The sequence below is a fragment of the Nelusetta ayraudi genome, unplaced genomic scaffold (genome assembly GCF_046127955.1).
Source record: "Nelusetta ayraudi isolate G7.1 ecotype Tasmania unplaced genomic scaffold, CSIRO-AGI_Nayr_v1 ptg000142l, whole genome shotgun sequence".
NCBI lineage: Eukaryota > Metazoa > Chordata > Actinopteri > Tetraodontiformes > Monacanthidae > Nelusetta > Nelusetta ayraudi.
The window spans coordinates 307,850-327,064 of NW_027466192.1; the positions used below are offsets into that span (position 1 = coordinate 307,850).

A 19,215-nucleotide genomic window follows, 5' to 3' on the forward strand; every position below is an offset into this window, starting at 1 on the left:
AGACACAGCAATTAAATCCAAATCTACTTTCCTCTGACCTTCCTGCTCTGCCAATGTTCCTGTAGGCCACTGCTACACCAACCCCCTAAAATAAACCACAGAAGTCCCTCCCCCTTCTACACTCAACCTCCCAGTAACATCGTCCAGTCAGACCTTCTCTACTCAGGACCTGCTTCTTGTCAGTGAATCTGTCTGGATGATCACAATAAGACTGAACTTCCTCCATGAATGTCACTTTTCTGTTCTCCTCAGATAATAACAGACGTTTGTGCACTGTGCAGAACTTGCTGTATTTCATCTCTCAGCTTGGTCCAGCTGCTGCCACGTCCTCAAAGTATCTCAGAGGACGGATCTCCAGGCTGGAGGAGTCTGGAGACGCACTGAGTGCTGGCAGTGAGGAGAACCTGTGGAGAAACTGGCTGTGGTCCAGTGTGTGTGAGATCTTCTCCAGCTCAGCGTCTCTCCTCTTCAGCTCCATCATCTCCTGCTCCAGCTTCTTCTCAAGCTCTTTGACTCCACTCACTGCTGCCCCCTGTGTGGATCTGACCTGCTGCTGCACCTCAGAGCGTCTTTTCTCCAGCAGACGGATCATCTGGGTGAGGATCTTCTCGCTGTCCTTCACTGCTTTATCAGCAGAGCCGTTGATGGACTCCACCCCCTTCAGGTCTTCCTCTGTGTGCTGGATCTTCTGCTGGATCTTCTGCCTGGTCTCCTCCAGCTCTCTCTGCCTCCCAGGCCTCTGTACTGCTGCTGACACTGTCTGATGACCTTTATGTTCATCCATACAGCATAAAGCACAGATGATCTTCTGATCAGTGCAGCAGAACATCTTCATCACCTCATCATGACGAGGGCAGATGTTCTCCTGGAGCTGCTGGCTGGGTTCCACCAGCTTGTGTCTCTGTAGGGGAGCAGCATCACGATGAGGCTGGAGGTGAGAGTCACAGTAGGAGGCCCGACAGACCAGACAGGACTTGAGGGCCTTCAGTTTCCTCCCAGTGCAGACATCACAGGCCACATCTCCAGCTCCAGCATAGCAGTGATCAGCAGGAGCATCTTGGAGTCCAGTCCCCCCACCCCCTGCAACGAAACTTGGCACGTTAACTTTACCGACACGTTAGCGTAGCGCGACAGCGATAGCGTGCTTCTCCCCCCCCCCCGTCAACGTTAGCGCAATTTCCAACCAGCACTGCAGAGAGAAAGGCAATATCCAGGTGGAGTGAAAATACATCCCAGTGCCCACCATCACAGGCATATAGACGTAGATAAGATAAATTTACATAAAATACCAGAATGTTCGTCAATTTTTCATTAAAACATATTTTATTTATTTAGTTAGATAAAAATGTTTCCTCCCAGCACAATATGTATTTGTTCATTTAACTCACATTCCTGCCATCATCTTAACACAATTCAGTGTCACTTTTAAGTTGGAAAAGCTTAATAATTAAATTACTTAAATGGCACATTTCAAGTAAAACTGTTGCTATTTAGTCTATTTGTGGTGGTATGTGAGTTATACTTCCCATAAAAAGACTTCCTTTTACATCAAGAATATTTAAATTTTTCATCGATGACTCCCAAAGAGACAGACATATTCTGTCAAGTTCTAACCTGAAGACCACTCTGTCTGGTCCAAAAAGAATTATATTGAATTGAGAGCAGCTGTTCTTATTCTCTCTTTTTTGAGAGAGATTTGCTCAGATTTTCAGTTGACCTGTTGATTTGATTTCTCTGATTAAAATTAAAACAAAGTCTGATATTTGGCAGCTTGTTTAATTCTTATACATAGGTATAAAATACATTTTTTATAATAACATTCACGAGTTTTCGTTGTAAAAGTCATCATTTTCATATACACAAGTTGGACATCTAAAAGTATCGGTATCTGTATTGGTATCGGGATACTAGCCTTGGTATCACCTGGTATCGTATCGAAAGGAAAAATAGTGGTATCGCACATCCCTACTTCCACACACACACACACACACACACACTATACTGTAAATGGCTGCAGTGTCCTTTACAAAAGTGCTACAGACGTCATTCAAACATCCATGTGTTTGTCTCATCAAGACCTATATTTTACATTTGACAGCCACTTAAAAAAAAATGCAGGTCAAAAATATGCATCATTTGCATACACAGGCATATGATGATTAGACCTCTTCTCCCTCTTTGTCAACACACAAATGCCTGCAGTTTTCTTTAGAAAAGTGCTACAGACGTCATTCAAATACCTACGTGTTTGTCTCATCAAGGCCAATATTTTACATTTGACAGCATCCTCCAAAAAAAAAAAATGGAGGTGAGAAATCTGCATCATTTGCATAGACTTCTTTCAGCAGATGTCGCCGGGCGTCGGCAGAGGACAGGGGTCAATTGCGGGCGTCGACAGGGGTCAGGCGTCATCGGGGGTCATCGGGCATCGCGTCGGCCACGGCGGCTCAGTCCCGCAAACGCTGCTTGCAGCTTTAATTTATGAGTTTATGATTATTTTCTTTACCCTGTACATCTTTTGTTTTGTTCGTAGTACTTGTCATTGCTCCAACACGAGTAAACATGTTGCGTCCCACTAGATGGCGCATTTGCCTTATTTACAAGCACCACGGTCATCGGAGCTGATCGCTGCCACTCTCAGCAGTGTGCGTCTACTAAGGTCTAGTAAGATTCCACAATCTATTACACCTCGTGAGCAAAACAGGCTACAGGTAAAATTAAACATCTTCAGTTGAGCAACTCAGGCAAGTTAAACTGATTTAAAAACAAACAAACACTATAATACTAGGAAAAGAATCGTCTATATGTCAATAAATACAACAGATTGAGTATTCATAAAAAAAAAAAAATGCTTACTTTAAATAAGAAAATCCAACAAACCAACAAGTGCAACACTAAAAAGCAAACCAACAATTAAAATAATGCTTAATTGCCTTAGCTTCGTCCCACACTTATCAGCTTAGCTACTAAGAATAACACACATTATTCACCTGGACAGAAGGAGGTTCTGAGGAACGTGTTGGTCCTGGAGCTTCCTGGTCAGGATGTTCGGGAGATCCCTCGGGCTCAATGTCTGCAGCGCCAACATTTTTTAGAATTGCTCCTGCAGAAACAAAGCTCACTAGATCATCAAGCAAAACAGATCAGAAGCACATTTTCCTATTTTATTATTACAGTGATGTTGCAGTAATATAGGAAAATTAAAAATGTATTTGTTTTTAAATTAAACATTATGATTGCAGTGTCCCTTTAAAGCTTTTACCCAATTACAAAACTGTCACTTTTAAGAGTTTTTGGCATTACTTTACACACTGTACTAGTTAAAGTAATAAAACTAAGATAAATGACCCACTACCACAATAGTCTAAAATAGTCAACACCATGCCAAAAAAAAGTATTTCCATAAAATATTTCTTTGAATTATAAAACAGTAGCACATTTCTAATGAAGGGCCTACAAAATACAAACTAAGCTTAGTAAATTCATCCTAAGTTAAGGCTAAAATAACATTAAGAGTCAAATATGTGAGAGACAACTTCCACTGAAAAATAACAGGGGACTGACTACAACAACAACTACAACATGCCCTCCCTCCCTCCCTCCCTGTTAGAATGTGAATGAACGGGTGTGGAGTCAATCAGTCATTCCCATGGCAGGATAGGCCAACTTGACAGGATATGGTCAACTTTCATAAAACAAACAAAAACGCTGATTCATGACGAACAAATATTAGCCAGCCAGCTAACATTTATCCGACGCTAGCTAGCTGGCTAGCAGGACAAATAAACAAACTTTGGGGGGGGGGGGGACAACAGCGTTTCACCTCCACCTCTCCAGCCCACATCACAAACAAATAACTTACCTTTCCCCTTTGCAAGTTTTTCTTGATCAGTTTTCTTTTCCTTCCGTTTTTCCGCACCGCTGGGATAAGTCCATTTTGATGCCATTATGGTGTCTGTTTGTTTTTAATCCTCTCGCTAACGGGAATGAATGGTAGCTATCAATCATTCACATCATACCTGTCGGCGTCGCCGGCCCGCTACGTCACAACCTGCGTGACAGTGCGGCAAGCCCCCAGAGTCCAAGATGGCGTCCCATTCCTTTCAATGAAGTTGCTCACCCAGCGCATTGCTCCCAAAAACCTTTTGACTTTCGCATTGATGGGATAATAGAGCATGCGCAGTTGTGTCAGTGTGGAGATCGTCACTGACAGACGTGCGCGCTCACGAACCGTACAAAATTCAACATGGAAATGAATGTATTTTTTACGGAACAACTGACGATTGTTGTTTCAAAATTTTATCAAGAATAATGATTATTATTATTATTATTATTATTATTATTATTATTATTATTATTATTATTATTATATTAATAAAATAGTATTATTATAATAATATACTATTATTTGTGTATTAAACAAGTGAGCAATGTGCCACTGAATAATAAATGATAATTCTTTGAAGCAACTCTCTATGGACCATAACAGCACTGCCACACATATTTTTTTAATTAATAACCTCTTTGGAAAGCAGACAAAGTAATAAAATGATTGGTCTATTTATTTCATCAGAACTAAAAAAATAAAAAATAAAAACTCAACGATCTTGAAAGTTCCTCCCTTTCTCTTGCACCTGTCGATGTGTGTAGCTAACACAAATTTGCAAATATTTTGTCGTCCTCATGGAATTAAACAGTATACCATGTTAATTTATCAGCGAGTGCTCTCTCTTTTCATGCAATTCATCACTCTTAACATGTAATGCTGAATCATGAAAGCTATGGAGCAAAAAATAATAATTACATAAACGACGAGTGAAATAAAATGTGTCATTCATTCAGTAAAGATTTCATTCATTCATTCATTCATCTTCTATACCCGCTTATTCCTATTCAGGGTCACGGGGGTCTGCTGGAGCCTATCCCAGCTGTCTTAGGGCGAAGGCAGGGTGACACCCTGGACAAGTCGCCAGTTCATCGCAGGGCCACATAGAGACAAACAACCATTCACACTCACATGCACACCTATGGACAATTTAGAACGTTCAATTGACCTCACATGCATGTTTTTGGAGTGTGGGAGGAAGCCGGAGAACCCGGAGAGAACCCACGCAGACACAGGGAGAACATGCAAACTCCACACAGAAAGGTCCCAGGTCCGGGCCCCGGAATCGAACCCACGACCTTCTTGCTGTGAGGCGGCAGCGCTTTTATTTCATTTAACAAAGCATATCATTATTTCATCATGCATTTAATTGTTTTGTGGTCCTGTGTTTTAGTGCTTCATAATTGTATTCTGTTGTCAAATTTGCCCATCAAAGTCAGATTAGTAATCCTGTACATCAGTTTAAGGAAAACCAATTCTAGGTAATGGATTGCAGATCTGGTAGTGACCTGTTACAATGCAAAGAAATGTATACATAATAAGTACGTCTGTGTGCCCGATATTTTAGCTAACACTAAACTTTCTGCACAACTGTCTGCATTGTGTTTAAGTTTAAATTAGTTAAATATGTTTGCATACCCAATTTTAAGTAAAATTACACAAAAAAAAATATTGTACATTTATTTTTGGAATGTTTTGCTTTTTACAGCTTTCCTTTTGGGGACAGAAAAAGGTTGCACAAATGGGTGGAAAATGTGAGAAGAAAAAACTGGACACCCAATGACAACTCCAGGCTGTGTGCTCTTCACTTTGAGGAGAAATCTTTCATTTTGCGTGGTGAGAGAAAGTGCCTAACTTCAACAGCTGTCCCAACCATTTTTAGTTTCCTCAAATCAGGTAAGAGCATGTCTACCAAACAAAAGGTAAGTGAGTCACACACACACACCCACACACACACACGTGATTTTGATCAAATCTTTGACCACACATATTCTAAAAAATGTAAAGAGGTGTCAGAGATCTTGGAAGAAGACAGTTTTCTCGTGATTCAGGAACCATGTGACAGCCATACTGTGTCTGATGTAGATGTAGAGGTCACAAATGATGTACAGATCACCAATGATGAAGAGGTCACAAATGATGAAGAGGTCAGAGCAACAATGAAGGGATTTTACATTGACTGTTCAGTTAACATGTTCAATGTTAAAATATTCACATGAAAAAAACTTGAAAATCATTACGGCAGACGTAAAAAAAAATTTGTAAGAAAGTGTTGAAAGTTATCTTGAAATCATTTATGAGGATACTCATTATAATATTGATGAAGTGTTATTTCATGTTTTGTTGGCTGTTTCAAGGGTTTATTTCGTTTGTTGTGACACAATCTAAGGTTCAATTTGTAAAGAAATAAAAGTTCTTGTGAAAAAAGATAGTGGTCAAAGTGATATTAGTGTTATTTGTGTTTGTGTTTTTTGTAGTCTTGTCTGAATTTGTCCTGTTCGTTTCTGGTCTGTGTTTGTGTTCCCACTCTTGGCCTGCACCTTGTCGTGGTGAGTGGGCTTTTAACTAAGACAGGCCAATTATATATATTGTGTGAAGCCAGCAAAACAGTCATTATTATGAGAATTATAACTGAAGCACACTAAATAATACACCATCAGTCACATTTAGCTTTTCTGTTATTAATCTAATGTGTGTTATGTCAAGCCTCCACAGTGGCGTGCTGCAGTCAGGATGAGACGACCAAGGTGAATGGATGGACGGATTGATGAGCCCAGCGAGCCTCCACCATCCACAGACAAGCCAGTCCCATTTTCCACCCAGAAGGATGTCTCTTCCATCTATCTTTGCCTGCCAGGGAAATGCAACCAAACATAGTAATTACAGATGGTGTTGTCTCTGTTAAAGTGACACATGAAAAAAAAAAAATATATATATATATATATATATATATATTTTTATATTTATGTTTTGTGATTCATGTTCATGACAATAACAATCGAACAGATTTTCTTCATTCTTCCAATGAGTTTCGCAAACAAACATGGAATTTTCCATGGATCATACAAATACGTTTGTAGATTATATAAAGAAAATTATAAAACACATTTTTTGCGGTTTTATATTAAAGCAGATAGTCAAACGTAAATGTAGCGTGGTAATGTTGCGAAGACACATTTATTTTTGTTTTTCTTTGTTTCTTTAGAAGCTTTTATTTTGGTTTTCTGTGGAAGCACAACAGACAATACACATGTTAACGTCCGCTACTACGGTCATAGGTCTCACGAGCCACTTGAGAGACTTCCTCTCGAGCGTTATCTACTTTTTACATTTCAAAACACAGATCCATACCCGACTTCGACTTGAACTTATTAATCATGTCATTTCCCACATTCAATCTTACTCATATACATTTAAATATTCACATTTCTACTGAATAAACATCCCATAACGTTAAACGAACACTAACGTAACCGAGCGTCAACACCGCCTCCTGGTAACCTAGCAACGTTCTAGCCGTTGTTTCCTCTTCGCTAGGTAATCACTTGGAGACGATACATTCAAAACGTAAATTTAACTCACATACCCTCGATCTCAGACTTCAATTACGAAACAGCCACACATACATTTGCTCTTATTTTCAACCATTTCCCCTTCTCACCTGTGGAAGCACAACAGATAACACACACGTTAACGTCCGCTACGACGGTTCGCTCCACATAGGTCTCACGAGCCACTTGAGAGACCTCTCTAGCGTTATTCCCCGGGGCGAACACGACCTCCACTGGTAGAAGTGGGTAACTGCACCCTGCTCACTGATCACTCTCACTCTCACACACGCCACAAACCACAACAAAAGCAGGAACAGTGCTTTGCCACAATTATGCTACATAAACACGTCCTGGTCCCCTCTGGATCCTCTTTTCCGGTCCTCGCGATCACTCTCTTGGCTGCGGTGGGCATGGTTCTGCCCGCGGTGTCTTCCTTTGTCAGGGCATTCTCTGGCCCAGTGACCCATGCGGCCGCAGATGTGGCACGCCCCCTTTTCGCCTCTGTCTCCGCTAGTCGCCCTTCGTCGGTTGTCGTTGTTCCTGTAGGGCCGTCTCGCCGTGTCACTGAGGTGCTTCATCATGGTGAGGGAGGCACGCTTTATCTTCTTGTCCTCTGCATCGCTGGCCTCCTGCAGAAGCCTCTCAGCGTGCACTGCATGACGTCGGACCTCTGTCAGCCGGGCATCTTCAATCCCCACGCAGCAGCTTCTGTTAACTGCTTTGGCGATCTGGGGGAGCAGCCCTTGTCTGAAAGCAGTGATGAGGCTGGCCGTTTGGTTGACGGCAGTCCTGATGAACGTGGCGACGCTGCGGCGTCGGTGCTGGAGTGCGCAGGGTTGTACGGTGGTAGCGTTGGATGAGGGCAGGCGGGAGGAGGGAAGACAGGCATGTCCAGGAGAGGGTCCCTCGGGCCTGTAAGAGAAGGATACAGACGATTTGGTGCATTTGAATGCTCGTGTGTGAGTGGCTCCTTTTCTCCCTCCTCTGGGCAGTGTGTGTGAGCGTGTGCACCCTCTGCCGTTATCTCTGTCACCCCTGTGCTCCAGCGCCCAGCGCTGTTCACACCTTTCTTTATTTGTTTCCTGTCCCTGACCTCTGCTTCAGGTTTCCAAAATGAAAAACACCTTTCATGATCTTTGATGATTTGAATCTCCCACCTGTTTGGGTTTTTCTTTTTTGTAACCTTTCCCCGGCTATATTCAGTTTATCCTGGAGGTTTCTCAATTCCTCCATACTCAGTGATCCCCCCTCTGGGAAACCATACTTTTCAACCCAAACATCCGACATATCAAGACAATCTGGACCGTATTTTTTCCGAATGTCGTCCACAATTTGTCCCCTGTTGTGGAAAAGAGCGAAGATGCCGATGCAGGAATACTGGGATAATAAGTAATTTAATGAACAAACAATAAAAAGGGGATCGGAGCTCCGAGGCACAAAACACAGTAAAATGGGAGTGCGAGTGCGAGGAGGAAAGGAGGAAGAAGGTCTCTTATACACTGGACTGGGAGGGGAAGAGATAAGGAAGGGAAGAAGAGGAAAACAAAGCACAGAGAATCAGCACAAGCTGACACATTTACAGCCTCCTCTGGTGGACCACGAGGAGAATGTCTCGAGAAGGTTATACTATGAAACGAACAGATTACACGTGCTACTAGTGATCATATGACACAGAATACAACATAATAAAGAATAACCCAAGAATACATATTTCCCATTACATTCCCCCCTTTTGATCATTCTTGATCACAGGACACAAGAGTGAAAACATCCACACAGACATCAATTCATGTCCACCATTGGCTTTAGACACAAACATCATAACTTGGACGGTTACACTTCCCGTGATCACAAAGGCAGGAATCTGCAAGGCACATGGTAATACGAACTTACAGTTGTACTAAAAATAACTCTCTTTAAACATTAACCTATAAGCTATTGTTATGTATGCTAAAAACCACTACTAAAACTCTGACATTGCGTCTGTGCTGTATTTTACACAGAGTCAATGTCATCGACATCGTCATCCTCAATGATGAGATCTGGAAGTTCTGGGTACTCTGCAAACACATCGTTGTAGGTGTTGTTGAAATCACAACCAGGATAAGGGCAGCTGAAGCCCCACGCATCTGGGAATCCGTTAACATTCACAAACATCCTTTCTGACATGTCAAACTGATTGTGCGTGTTGGCTGTCTATCAGCCAGTCAGATCAGAAGTGAGCACCTTGTTGACACAACGCTTGATCAGAGGAACAAAACAGCAGGTGATAACCAAAATGACAATGAGAATAGCGATTACGGGAACGAGCAGCTTTATTAACCACACTTTCCATTGACCTAGAGAGAGCCATGACCACCAATCCCCGTCTGGGGCGCCTTGGTCAGACATCTCGGCAGCAGAAAGTTTCTTGAGGCTATCTAAAGCCTTGGAGATTGCTCCGCCATCTGCAGCATTATCTGGAATGTACGTACAGCAAGACGTGCCTACAATGTGACAAACACCACCCTGGGGTGCAGTGAGTAGGTCTAGCACCATACAATTCTGAAGGACCATTAGACGAATAGCATTTAGCTCCTGGCTAATGGACGAGGTAGCATTCAGTGTCAAGTTTGTCAACTGCAATAAACGGTAGTGAAGTGTATCGGCGAATAAAATAAGTTTTCCCACCCCTGTCCAGGGGAACAGTGAAAGAGCAACTTTGGCAGATTCTGGAAACACTTTGAAATCGTCAGGAACATTACTTCCCTACATCGCGTCATGCGGGAACAAACAAAACAGTTCACATGTCCTTGAGCTCGTGCTGCAGAGTTTGCGTAACGCCACCAGAGATTGGTTGCGTACGGGTGTGCAGGAGTCTTCAGGGAATGAGTGAGCATGTCAGTTGTGGCCCATCTTTTGGGTCGGTCAGCCCGTCCTGGCTGCCCAACACTGATGTTCATGTGAGGTGTACTGTAAGGTGTGGTGCGAGGTGAAAAGGCAGGTGAAACAGCAGGGTGTGCTGGAACAGGAGTGCCGGAGGCAGTGATGGTGGCGTTGCCACCTTCTCCTCGGAAACTCTCCGTGCGTTCGAAGCACCAGATTGTGAAAACAATGATCCAGCTGATGAGGGCCAGGCAGGCCAGCGTGCCCCGTAGGCCGCAAAAGCCTGGCCGACGGAAAAGGTGCCATGACACTGGACGTTCCATCTTGCTGCTTTCGTTGGAGTGAAACGTTTTGATTCACCTTTCACTCGTCAGCTCCCGGCGTCCTCGGCGTCCTACAGCGACAGGTGATGATCCGGCACGTGGCTCTCCTCCTCCCTCTGAAGTGCCCTCGTCCGCTCCCCGGCGACGACTCGCTTGCCTCGGCTCGCGTGGATCCAGGTGGCCCTCTCGGCAACCTTGACGGCGGTTTGCGTCACCAGGAGCACTTGGAACGGCCCCAGCCAGCGACTTGCTCTCCAGCTCTTTCTCCGGAGGTCCTTCAACCGGACGTAGTCGCCAGGCTTCAGGCAGTGCAGCGGTCCCGTCGCAGCCTGAGGCAAAACAGCGGACACTTGGCGCCTTACGTCTGCTAGAGCGGATGCAAGGTTGGAACAATAGGTTAGTATTGTGTCTTCACACAAGGCCGTGGAGGGGAGTGCCTTTCCTCCGGTAGTCATCCCAATCTGGGGAGGAGCTGCAAACAAAACTTCAAAAGGAGTGAGATTAACGCGTGCGCGTCTCCTCATTCTCATGTACATCAGGACAATGGGAAGAGCTTTTGGCCACGGCAGGCCAGTGTCAGCACAACATTTGGCTAATTTGCTTTTTAACGTCCCGTTCTCACGCTCTACCGCCCCACCACTGGCAGGGTGATAAGCACAATGTTTCCTGAGGTCAATGCCAAACAGTTTCCTGATTTAATTAAGCGCCTCGTTTGTGAGATGTGTCCCATTATCACTGGATATTTTGTTTGGAATTCCCCATCTGGGAATTATCTCAGTCAGCAAGGCCTTGGCCACGTCGTTGGCTGATTATGTGGTGCTGGGAAACGTTTCGACCCATTTCGACCACATATCAACCATGACCAGACAATACTTTTTCCCTGCTGACGGTGTCAATTCGATAAAGTCCATCATGACATGTTCAAACAGTCTGGTTGGAGCCGGGTGTGCTGCTATTGCTGCCATCTTGACTGGTCGTCCTGCATTTTGTGAGAGGCAGATTAAACACGCTTCACAATGCTTTTGTGCTACGACTGAAAACCCTCTAGTAAACCAAAATTGATTAATTAATTCCAACATCCCCCCTTTTGACACATGGTCTAACCCATGCGTCAATTTAGCGAAATGTGAAAATAAATGTTTTGGCAGACACGGGTTACCGTTCTACCGGTCCTACCCAAATGTCAGTAACGTGGTCCCAGCATGCACCGGCGGAGCGCCAAGCGGCCTTCTCCTTCGCTGTGGCGAGGGACTGCATTTCAGCCAGTGATGCATCAGCCTCCTCAAATGAGGCTGTCATCATCGGGGCTGACGAGGGTGCAGGCTGCCTTGCAGCGGACTTTGCTGCCGCGTCAGCTCTGGCGTTGCCTTGGGAAACAGGGTCACGAAGGTTAGTGTGAGCAGAACATTTACACACTGCTATTTGGGAGGGCAAAAGTATGGCCTGCAAGAGGTCAGCAATAAGCACATGATTTAAACACCGGCTTCCCGTCTGACTTGAGGAAGTTCCTGCATTTCCACAGTGCCCCAAAGTCATGAACGACACCAAACACATAACGGGAGTCTGTGTAGATTGTGACAGACTTGCCCGCAGCACATTTGCATGCTTCAGTTAGCGCAACCAGCTCTGCCCCTTGTGCTGAGAGGTGACATGGAAGGGAGTCAGAGCAGATGACCTCCGAGTCGGAGACAACTGCGTAACCAACTCTGTTGGCGCCTTTGTCGTCCCGGAACGCTGAACCATCTGCGTAGAAAACAAAATCAGCATTAGCAAGGGGTTCGTCAGGTCAGGTCAGGTCGGGGGGAGAAAATTGTGTCTAGCTCTGCTATGCAGTCGTGTGTGAGTGGGGCACGTTCGGTGCCCTGGCGTGGACAGCAGCGTTAACTGCTCTCAAATCTTGAACAAACCTCCAGTCATCACGTTGAGGAGGAACTCTGGCCTTTTTTACAGGGAACATGGGCGTGCGCACTGGCGAGTCGGGGCATGGGACAATGACACCTGCTTCGAGAAGAGAATCAAAAACAGGAGTGATCCCTTCAACAGCTTCTGGCTTCAGAGGATATTGCGGCTGGTTGGGCCGAATATCACTTTTGGGTGTGATCTTCACCGGTTCGGCACCTTTGATCAGACCCACATCGTATTTGTGAGCAGCCCACAGTGAGGAGGGAACCTCACTCAGTTCCTCGGGCAGCTGCGATGTGTCAGTGAAACATGCAAAACTCGTGTTGTGGCGCTCGCTGTCACGTGTCTCTGTCAGGTGCAGACAGTGAAGAGCCTGTGTTTCCAGTGGAAAATCAGTCTTATGCACATTCAGGGTGGGGGAGTAAAAATGTCCCCGCTCCTTTCGGTGCCAGTCTTTGGTCGACAGGCATTTTGTCAAAAACGGACCTAGGTCCTTCCACTCATCGCCTGGACCCTTGGAAAGTGAAATGTGTGGGGTAGACCCACGGACAGAAAAAAAAGAAATGCACTCTGCTCTGGTGTGAGTGAAACAGAGGCAACGCATCGTTGGGGGCCCCAAAACAACGTAGAAACAAAAAGGCCATCATTCACGCTTGAAAAAATAAATAAATAAATAAATAAATAAAAATTGACTCTCAAACACACTGTTTCTTTCACGTGTTGCACTGGCTGTGCAGTGCAAATTAGGAGCTTTCATGAAGCATCACCCAGCACCTTATCGTTAGCCGCCACTATCAATTCTTCTGAGGCCTCGAGGGGAAGCAACCACTGGTAGACATGCAAGAGAGGCTTAGGAATTTGAGCCAAGGTCGAGGAAGATAACGACCTGGCAACAATCAACCCATCGGGGTTGGAGATGAGATTCATGCCCATGGCTAGAAGCAAATCTCTTCCCAACAAATTCATCTGACACACTTCTGACAATACAAAGCTGTGTTTAATTTATTTTTGTGATGTGCATGTCTCGTCGCCGTAGTCAATACAAGTAAGTGGAGTGGTGAGAGGCTCTCTCTTCTTCGTTCCAGCTGCCCCAACAGAATAAACATATATTACATATAATTCTAAAAGTGACCCGCGGCAGTTTCTCAAAAGCAGCTTCTTTATACAACGTGTATGTGGGAGGAGGCGGCACGTGACGACGCTCTAAACCTGTCAATGGTGCTCAAAATTTGGTCACATAAATCAACCTCGAACTCTGTGTCAGTGTCAATGCATGTCTCACCGTCAGGCTGAGAGCAATCAGTCGAACCTAAATCATTGTCAGAAGAAAAATCATCATCAACATGTAAATCAGTATACGTTTCCGAATAATCAACATCAGAATATGAATCAGTGTACGTGTCTGCAGGGGAAAGGGAAGTTAGAGGGGACAGCAAGCATTTCTTCATTGCAAGAAGCGTGTTGCATGTGTGTGTGTGCATCACTTCCCTGCAAAGACGCTGTAGGCCGGGGGTCCGTCTCGCCGGGTCCTTGCCGTGTCCCGCACTCCACTCTCCCCCCTCAGCTGCTCTGAGTTGGATCCTCTTTTCCGGCCCTCGCGATCACTCTCTTGGCTGCGGTGGGCATGGTTCTGCCCGCGGTGTCTTCCTTTGTCAGGGCATTCTCTGGCCCAGTGACCCATGCGGCCGCAGATGTGGCACGCCCCCTTTTCGCCTCTGTCTCCGCTAGTCGCCCTTCGTCGGTTGTCGTTGTTCCTGTAGGGCCGTCTCGCCGTGTCACTGAGGTGCTTCATCATGGTGAGGGAGGCACGCTTTATCTTCTTGTCCTCTGCATCGCGGGCCTCCTGCAGAAGCCTCTCAGCGTGCACTGCATGACGTCGGACCTCTGTCAGCCGGGCATCTTCAATCCCCACGCAGCAGCTTCTGTTAACTGCTTTGGCGATCTGGGGGAGCAGCCCTTGTCTGAAAGCAGTGATGAGGCTGGCCGTTTGGTTGACGGCAGTCCTGATGAACGTGGCGACGCTGCGGCGTCGGTGCTGGAGTGCGCAGGGTTGTACGGTGGTAGCTTTGTTGGATGAGGGCAGGCGGGAGGAGGGAAGACAGGCATGTCCAGGAGAGGGTCCCTCGGGCCTGTAAGAGAAGGATACAGACGATTTGGTGCATTTGAATGCTCATGTGTGAGCGGCTCCTTTTCTCCCTCCTCTGGGGAGTGTGTGTGAGTGTGTGCACCCTCTGCCGTTATCTCTGTCACCCCTGTGCTCCAGCGCCCAGCGCTGTTCACACGTTTGTTTTTGTTTTTTTTACTTGTTTCCTGTCCCTGACTTCTGCTTCAGTTTTCCAAAATGAAAAACACCCTTCATGATCTTTGATGATCTGAATAGCATATTTCTTTGTTTTTTCTTTTTTGTAACCTTTCCCTCTGCTATCTTCAATTTATCCCGGAGGTTTCTCAATTCCTCCAAACTCAGTGATCCCCCTGCTGGGAAATCATACTTTTCAACCCAAATTCCCAACATGTCAAGACAATCTGGACCATATTTTTTTCTCATGTCGTCCACAATTGGTCCCCGCTGGGGAACAGCAGCAGCCACTTTGCTCTGGTTCTTCCCCATGTCTAGCTAGACTTACCCCTCCCGACTTTTCACAAAATTTTCACAAAATTTCAAGTCGGAAAGTTACACAGGCGTCCCCGTGCACCCCTTTTTCTTACTAAGGCGCAAAAAGGTAGAGAAAAAACTCACCCCACTGGTAGTTACCCACCAAAGGCGTCCGGCTCACTTGTGGAGCGGGAATTCAGTGTTGATTCAGAATCAACACCTACCTGACAGGCACGGTTAACATATGCGCTCCGTCCTGCCCCGGGACCGTTCGTAAACGACAAGGAAAACAACCCACTGGTCACTGATATGTCTGAGACAAGAACAATTACTTCTCACCCGATCTCTGAATCAGCACTTCCCTTCCAGGTTCGCTTGGATAGACGTGAAGCCGATCAGATCCACTCTTAGACGCCGATCCTCTCATCTCTGAATGCTTGGTTCGAGGTAGAGGGGGAACGAGGAGTTTCCTCCGTTCCTGGTCCCGGGCCCTCGACGTCCCAGAGTTTCACTGACGGGTCTTCAGCTATCCTGTTCGTGACGCCAAATTGTTGTGGAAAAGAGCGAAGATGCCGATGCAGGAATACTGGGATAATAAGTAATTTAATGAACAAACAATAAAAAGGGGATCGGAGCTCCGAGGCACAAAACACAGTAAAATGGGAGTGCAAGTGCGAGGAGGAAAGGAGGAAGAAGGTCTCTTATACACTGGACTGGGAGGGGAAGAGATAAGGAAGGGAAGAAGAGGAAAACAAAGCACAGAGAATCAGCACAAGCTGACACATTTACAGCCTCCTCTGGTGGACCACGAGGAGAATGTCTCGAGAAGGTTATACTATGAAACGAACAGATTACACGTGCTACTAGTGATCATATGACACAGAATACAACATAATAAAGAATAACCCAAGAATACATGTTTCCCATTACACAACCCACTGGCACAATGACTCCTTTGAGGGAATGACTCAGTGATCCCAACAGCTGCACATCTGGATCATCAACAGGGAGAAATGACTCTGAATATGACATTTACACCATGGAAGAAATCAAATATTGATTCTTTATTCAGGCTGGAGAACTGCTGGTTGACAAAGCTCAGCTGTGATTGGCTGCTCTCAGCTCTGAAGTCCAACCCCTCCCACCTCAGAGAGCTGAACCTGAGTTGGAACCACCTTAAGGATTCATCAGTGAAGGAGCTGAGTGGTTTTCTGCAGAGTCCAGACTGTAAACTGGAGACTCTGAGGTCAGTTCACCCTCTTCACTCTACAACTTCTATCACTCTTGTTATTGTTGTCATGATTTTCACTTCACTGCTGTTTGAAGCAGGGGTGTCCATTAGGTCAATCGTGTGGAGTCCTCGTCACTTCCAGCAGGTAGAATGGTTCAGGCAGGAACTCAGTGATCTTGGTCATAATGTACGATGTGCTGGATTTTGTTTTTATATGTGCTGGATTTTACAGTCAAAGGTAAATGAGACGAATCGGCTTCTGCACCGCTCAGATCAAATAAAGGAGACATAAAGCAGATTTCATTTTAAATCTGAAACTATAATAATTGTTAAAATCAATGTATACTTCAGATACCTGCATTCTGTATGAGAGCAGACAGGGACAGCAAAAAGAGTTTGGCTGTTGTTTTCTTTAAATACACGCCAAACTACCGTGCTTGTCACGTGAGCCTGCAATCCTGGTGTAAACTGACGGAGACGCCTCACTCACAAAATACGCTTCAAAGTCACGCACAGCAGAAGCACCGGAGATCCTGGGAGATGCTGCTAGCAAAACATCTGCGTTACACACACACACACACACACACACACACACACACACACACACACACCGATTGTATAGTAGGTAGATCTTTTTGACTTGGTCATTTTAAAAGTAGCTTGCATGTTGAAAAAGTGTGAGCACCCCTGGTTTAAAGGTACAGAGTGTAAAATCCTGCCATCTGGTGGTCAGATTTCAGATTGCAGCGCTCATTCACTCACCCTCTCTCCTTTGTTGAGTGTCAGATTCTAAAGTCGACATTTGACTTTGATTCTAAACTCTCCATCATTTCTTCTCTATTCAGGTTGGAGGGCTGCAGGTTGTCAGAGCTCAGCTGTGATTGGCTGCTCTCAGCTCTGAAGTCCAACGACTCCCACCTCAGACACCTGGACCTGAGTTGGAAACAGCTGCAGGATTCATCAGTGAAGGAGCTGAGTGGTTTTCTGCAGAGTCCAGACTGTAAACTGGAGACTCTGAGGTCAGTTCACCCTCTTCACTCTACAACTTCTATCACTCTTGTTATTGTTGTCATGATTTTCACTTCACTGCTGTTAGAAATTCAATTTGCAGTCACTGCTTTGTGTTTGAAGCGTATGAAATTGGGTGGAAAGCTACAGTGTGTAAAATCCTACCATCTAGTGGTCAGATTTCAGATTGCTTTAGTGTCAGATTCTGAAGTCAACATTTCACTTCGATTTTCAGAGTGATGACACCCTGGAAAAACTCTCCATCATTTCTTCTCTATTCAGGTTGTGGAGATGTAGTTTGTTAGAGCTCAGCTGTGATTGGCTGCTCTCAGCTCTGAAGTCCAACCCCTCCCAACTCAAACACCTGGAGCTGAGTTGGAACTGCCTTCTGGATTCAACAGTGAAGGTGCTGAGTGGTTTTCTGCAGAGTCCAGACTGTAAACTGGAGGCTCTGTGGTCAGTTCACCCTCTTCACTCTACAACTTCTATAACTCTTGTTGTTGTCGTCATGATTTTCACTTTACTGCTGTTGGAAATTCAATTTGCAGACACTGGTTTGTGTTTGAAGCATATGAAATTGGGTGGAAAGGTACAGTGTGTAAAATCCTACCATCTAGTGGTCAGATTGCAGATTGCAGATGCTGAAGTGGACATTTCACTTTGATTTTCAGAGTGATGACACCCAGGAAAAACTCTCTATCATTATAAACTCCATCATTTATTCTCTGTTCAGGTTGTGGGGCTGCAATTTGTCAGAGCTCAGCTGTGATTGGCTGCTCTCAGCTCTGAAGTCCAACCCCTCCCACCTCAGAGAGCTGGACCTGAATATGAACCCCCTGAAGGAGTCATCAGTGAAGGAGCCACTGATGGATCTTGTCTACAGCAGTGACCATCAACTGCAGAGTGTGAGGTCAGTACTGGTTTGGAACCATTGGATGATGGTTCCAGCACCAAAGCCAGTTGATCCCACAGCAGAGGTCCAGTGTTCCCAGTCACAGTGTGAGAGGAGGATGGTGACGTCCAGCTGCTCCTCATTCAGCCAACATCTGCTGCCAAACTGCTTCTTCTCTCAGTTCACCACCCAATTATTGATCAGTTCATCTTCATCAGGCCTCAGTATCAGTCCAACACTCCATGGTCACATGACCTTCACATGTTCCACACTAGACATGTGACTGAGAGTCTGCTTCTTCTCACCAGTCACTCCACCATCTCCATCAACAGTCAGCGTCTCTGTGATGATGCGTTCAAGGACCCTGAGTCCTGAATCCTGCTGTCTCTTCTTCTCTCTACAGGTGGAGGTGAGGGAGGATGAGGAGGAGAGTGAAGAGGAGCGCTCCATCTAGTGGTGGCTGACAGAACTACAACAAGTGGAGCTAACCAGCAAGCTGGCACGACCTTTGACCCCAGTGCAGCCTGGTGGCTGGCGGACTGCTTCTCCCTACAAGCTGCTGTGGTTACTGGGAGAGACGTCCCAGAAGCCACTGGTGGAGCTGAATCCTCAGTGGAAGAAGCAGGACTTGGAGCAGCTGCTCAGTGAAGGCAGCAGCAACACAACCACTGCTTCTGCTCTCATCATCCACGGCTGGAACATCTCAGCATGAAGGTTCCACACATCAACAACACACTGCTCTGCTCTCACTTCAGAGTTCTATAACATCTTCATTTTGGAGGTGAAAAATACTTTTCAAGAGACTTTATTTCTGCTTCATGATCTTAAATAAGGAAATCATGTGGAAAAGATAAAGTGATTCACAACACCTGTGATGGGAACTCAAATCATTATTGAATCATAAGTAAGACAAAAGAAGTTTCCCTCAAAATAATTCATGGTTTTGATGCTTGCCAGATGT

At 45.4% G+C, this 19,215-nt stretch overlaps 1 protein-coding gene across 1 annotated transcript in view; it reads left to right on the forward strand.

Annotated features, from left to right (window-relative positions):
* The window catches only part of LOC142879704 (ribonuclease inhibitor-like), a 90,506-nt gene extending 71,497 nt beyond the window's left edge, over positions 1-19,009 (forward strand). Inside the window, exon 3 of the mRNA XM_076013112.1 lies at positions 18,658-19,009. Coding sequence (XP_075869227.1) covers positions 18,658-18,667 — 10 coding nt within the window. The 3' untranslated portion in view covers positions 18,668-19,009. The remainder of the gene's footprint in view (positions 1-18,657) is intronic.
* Positions 19,010-19,215: the final 206 nt, after the last annotated feature.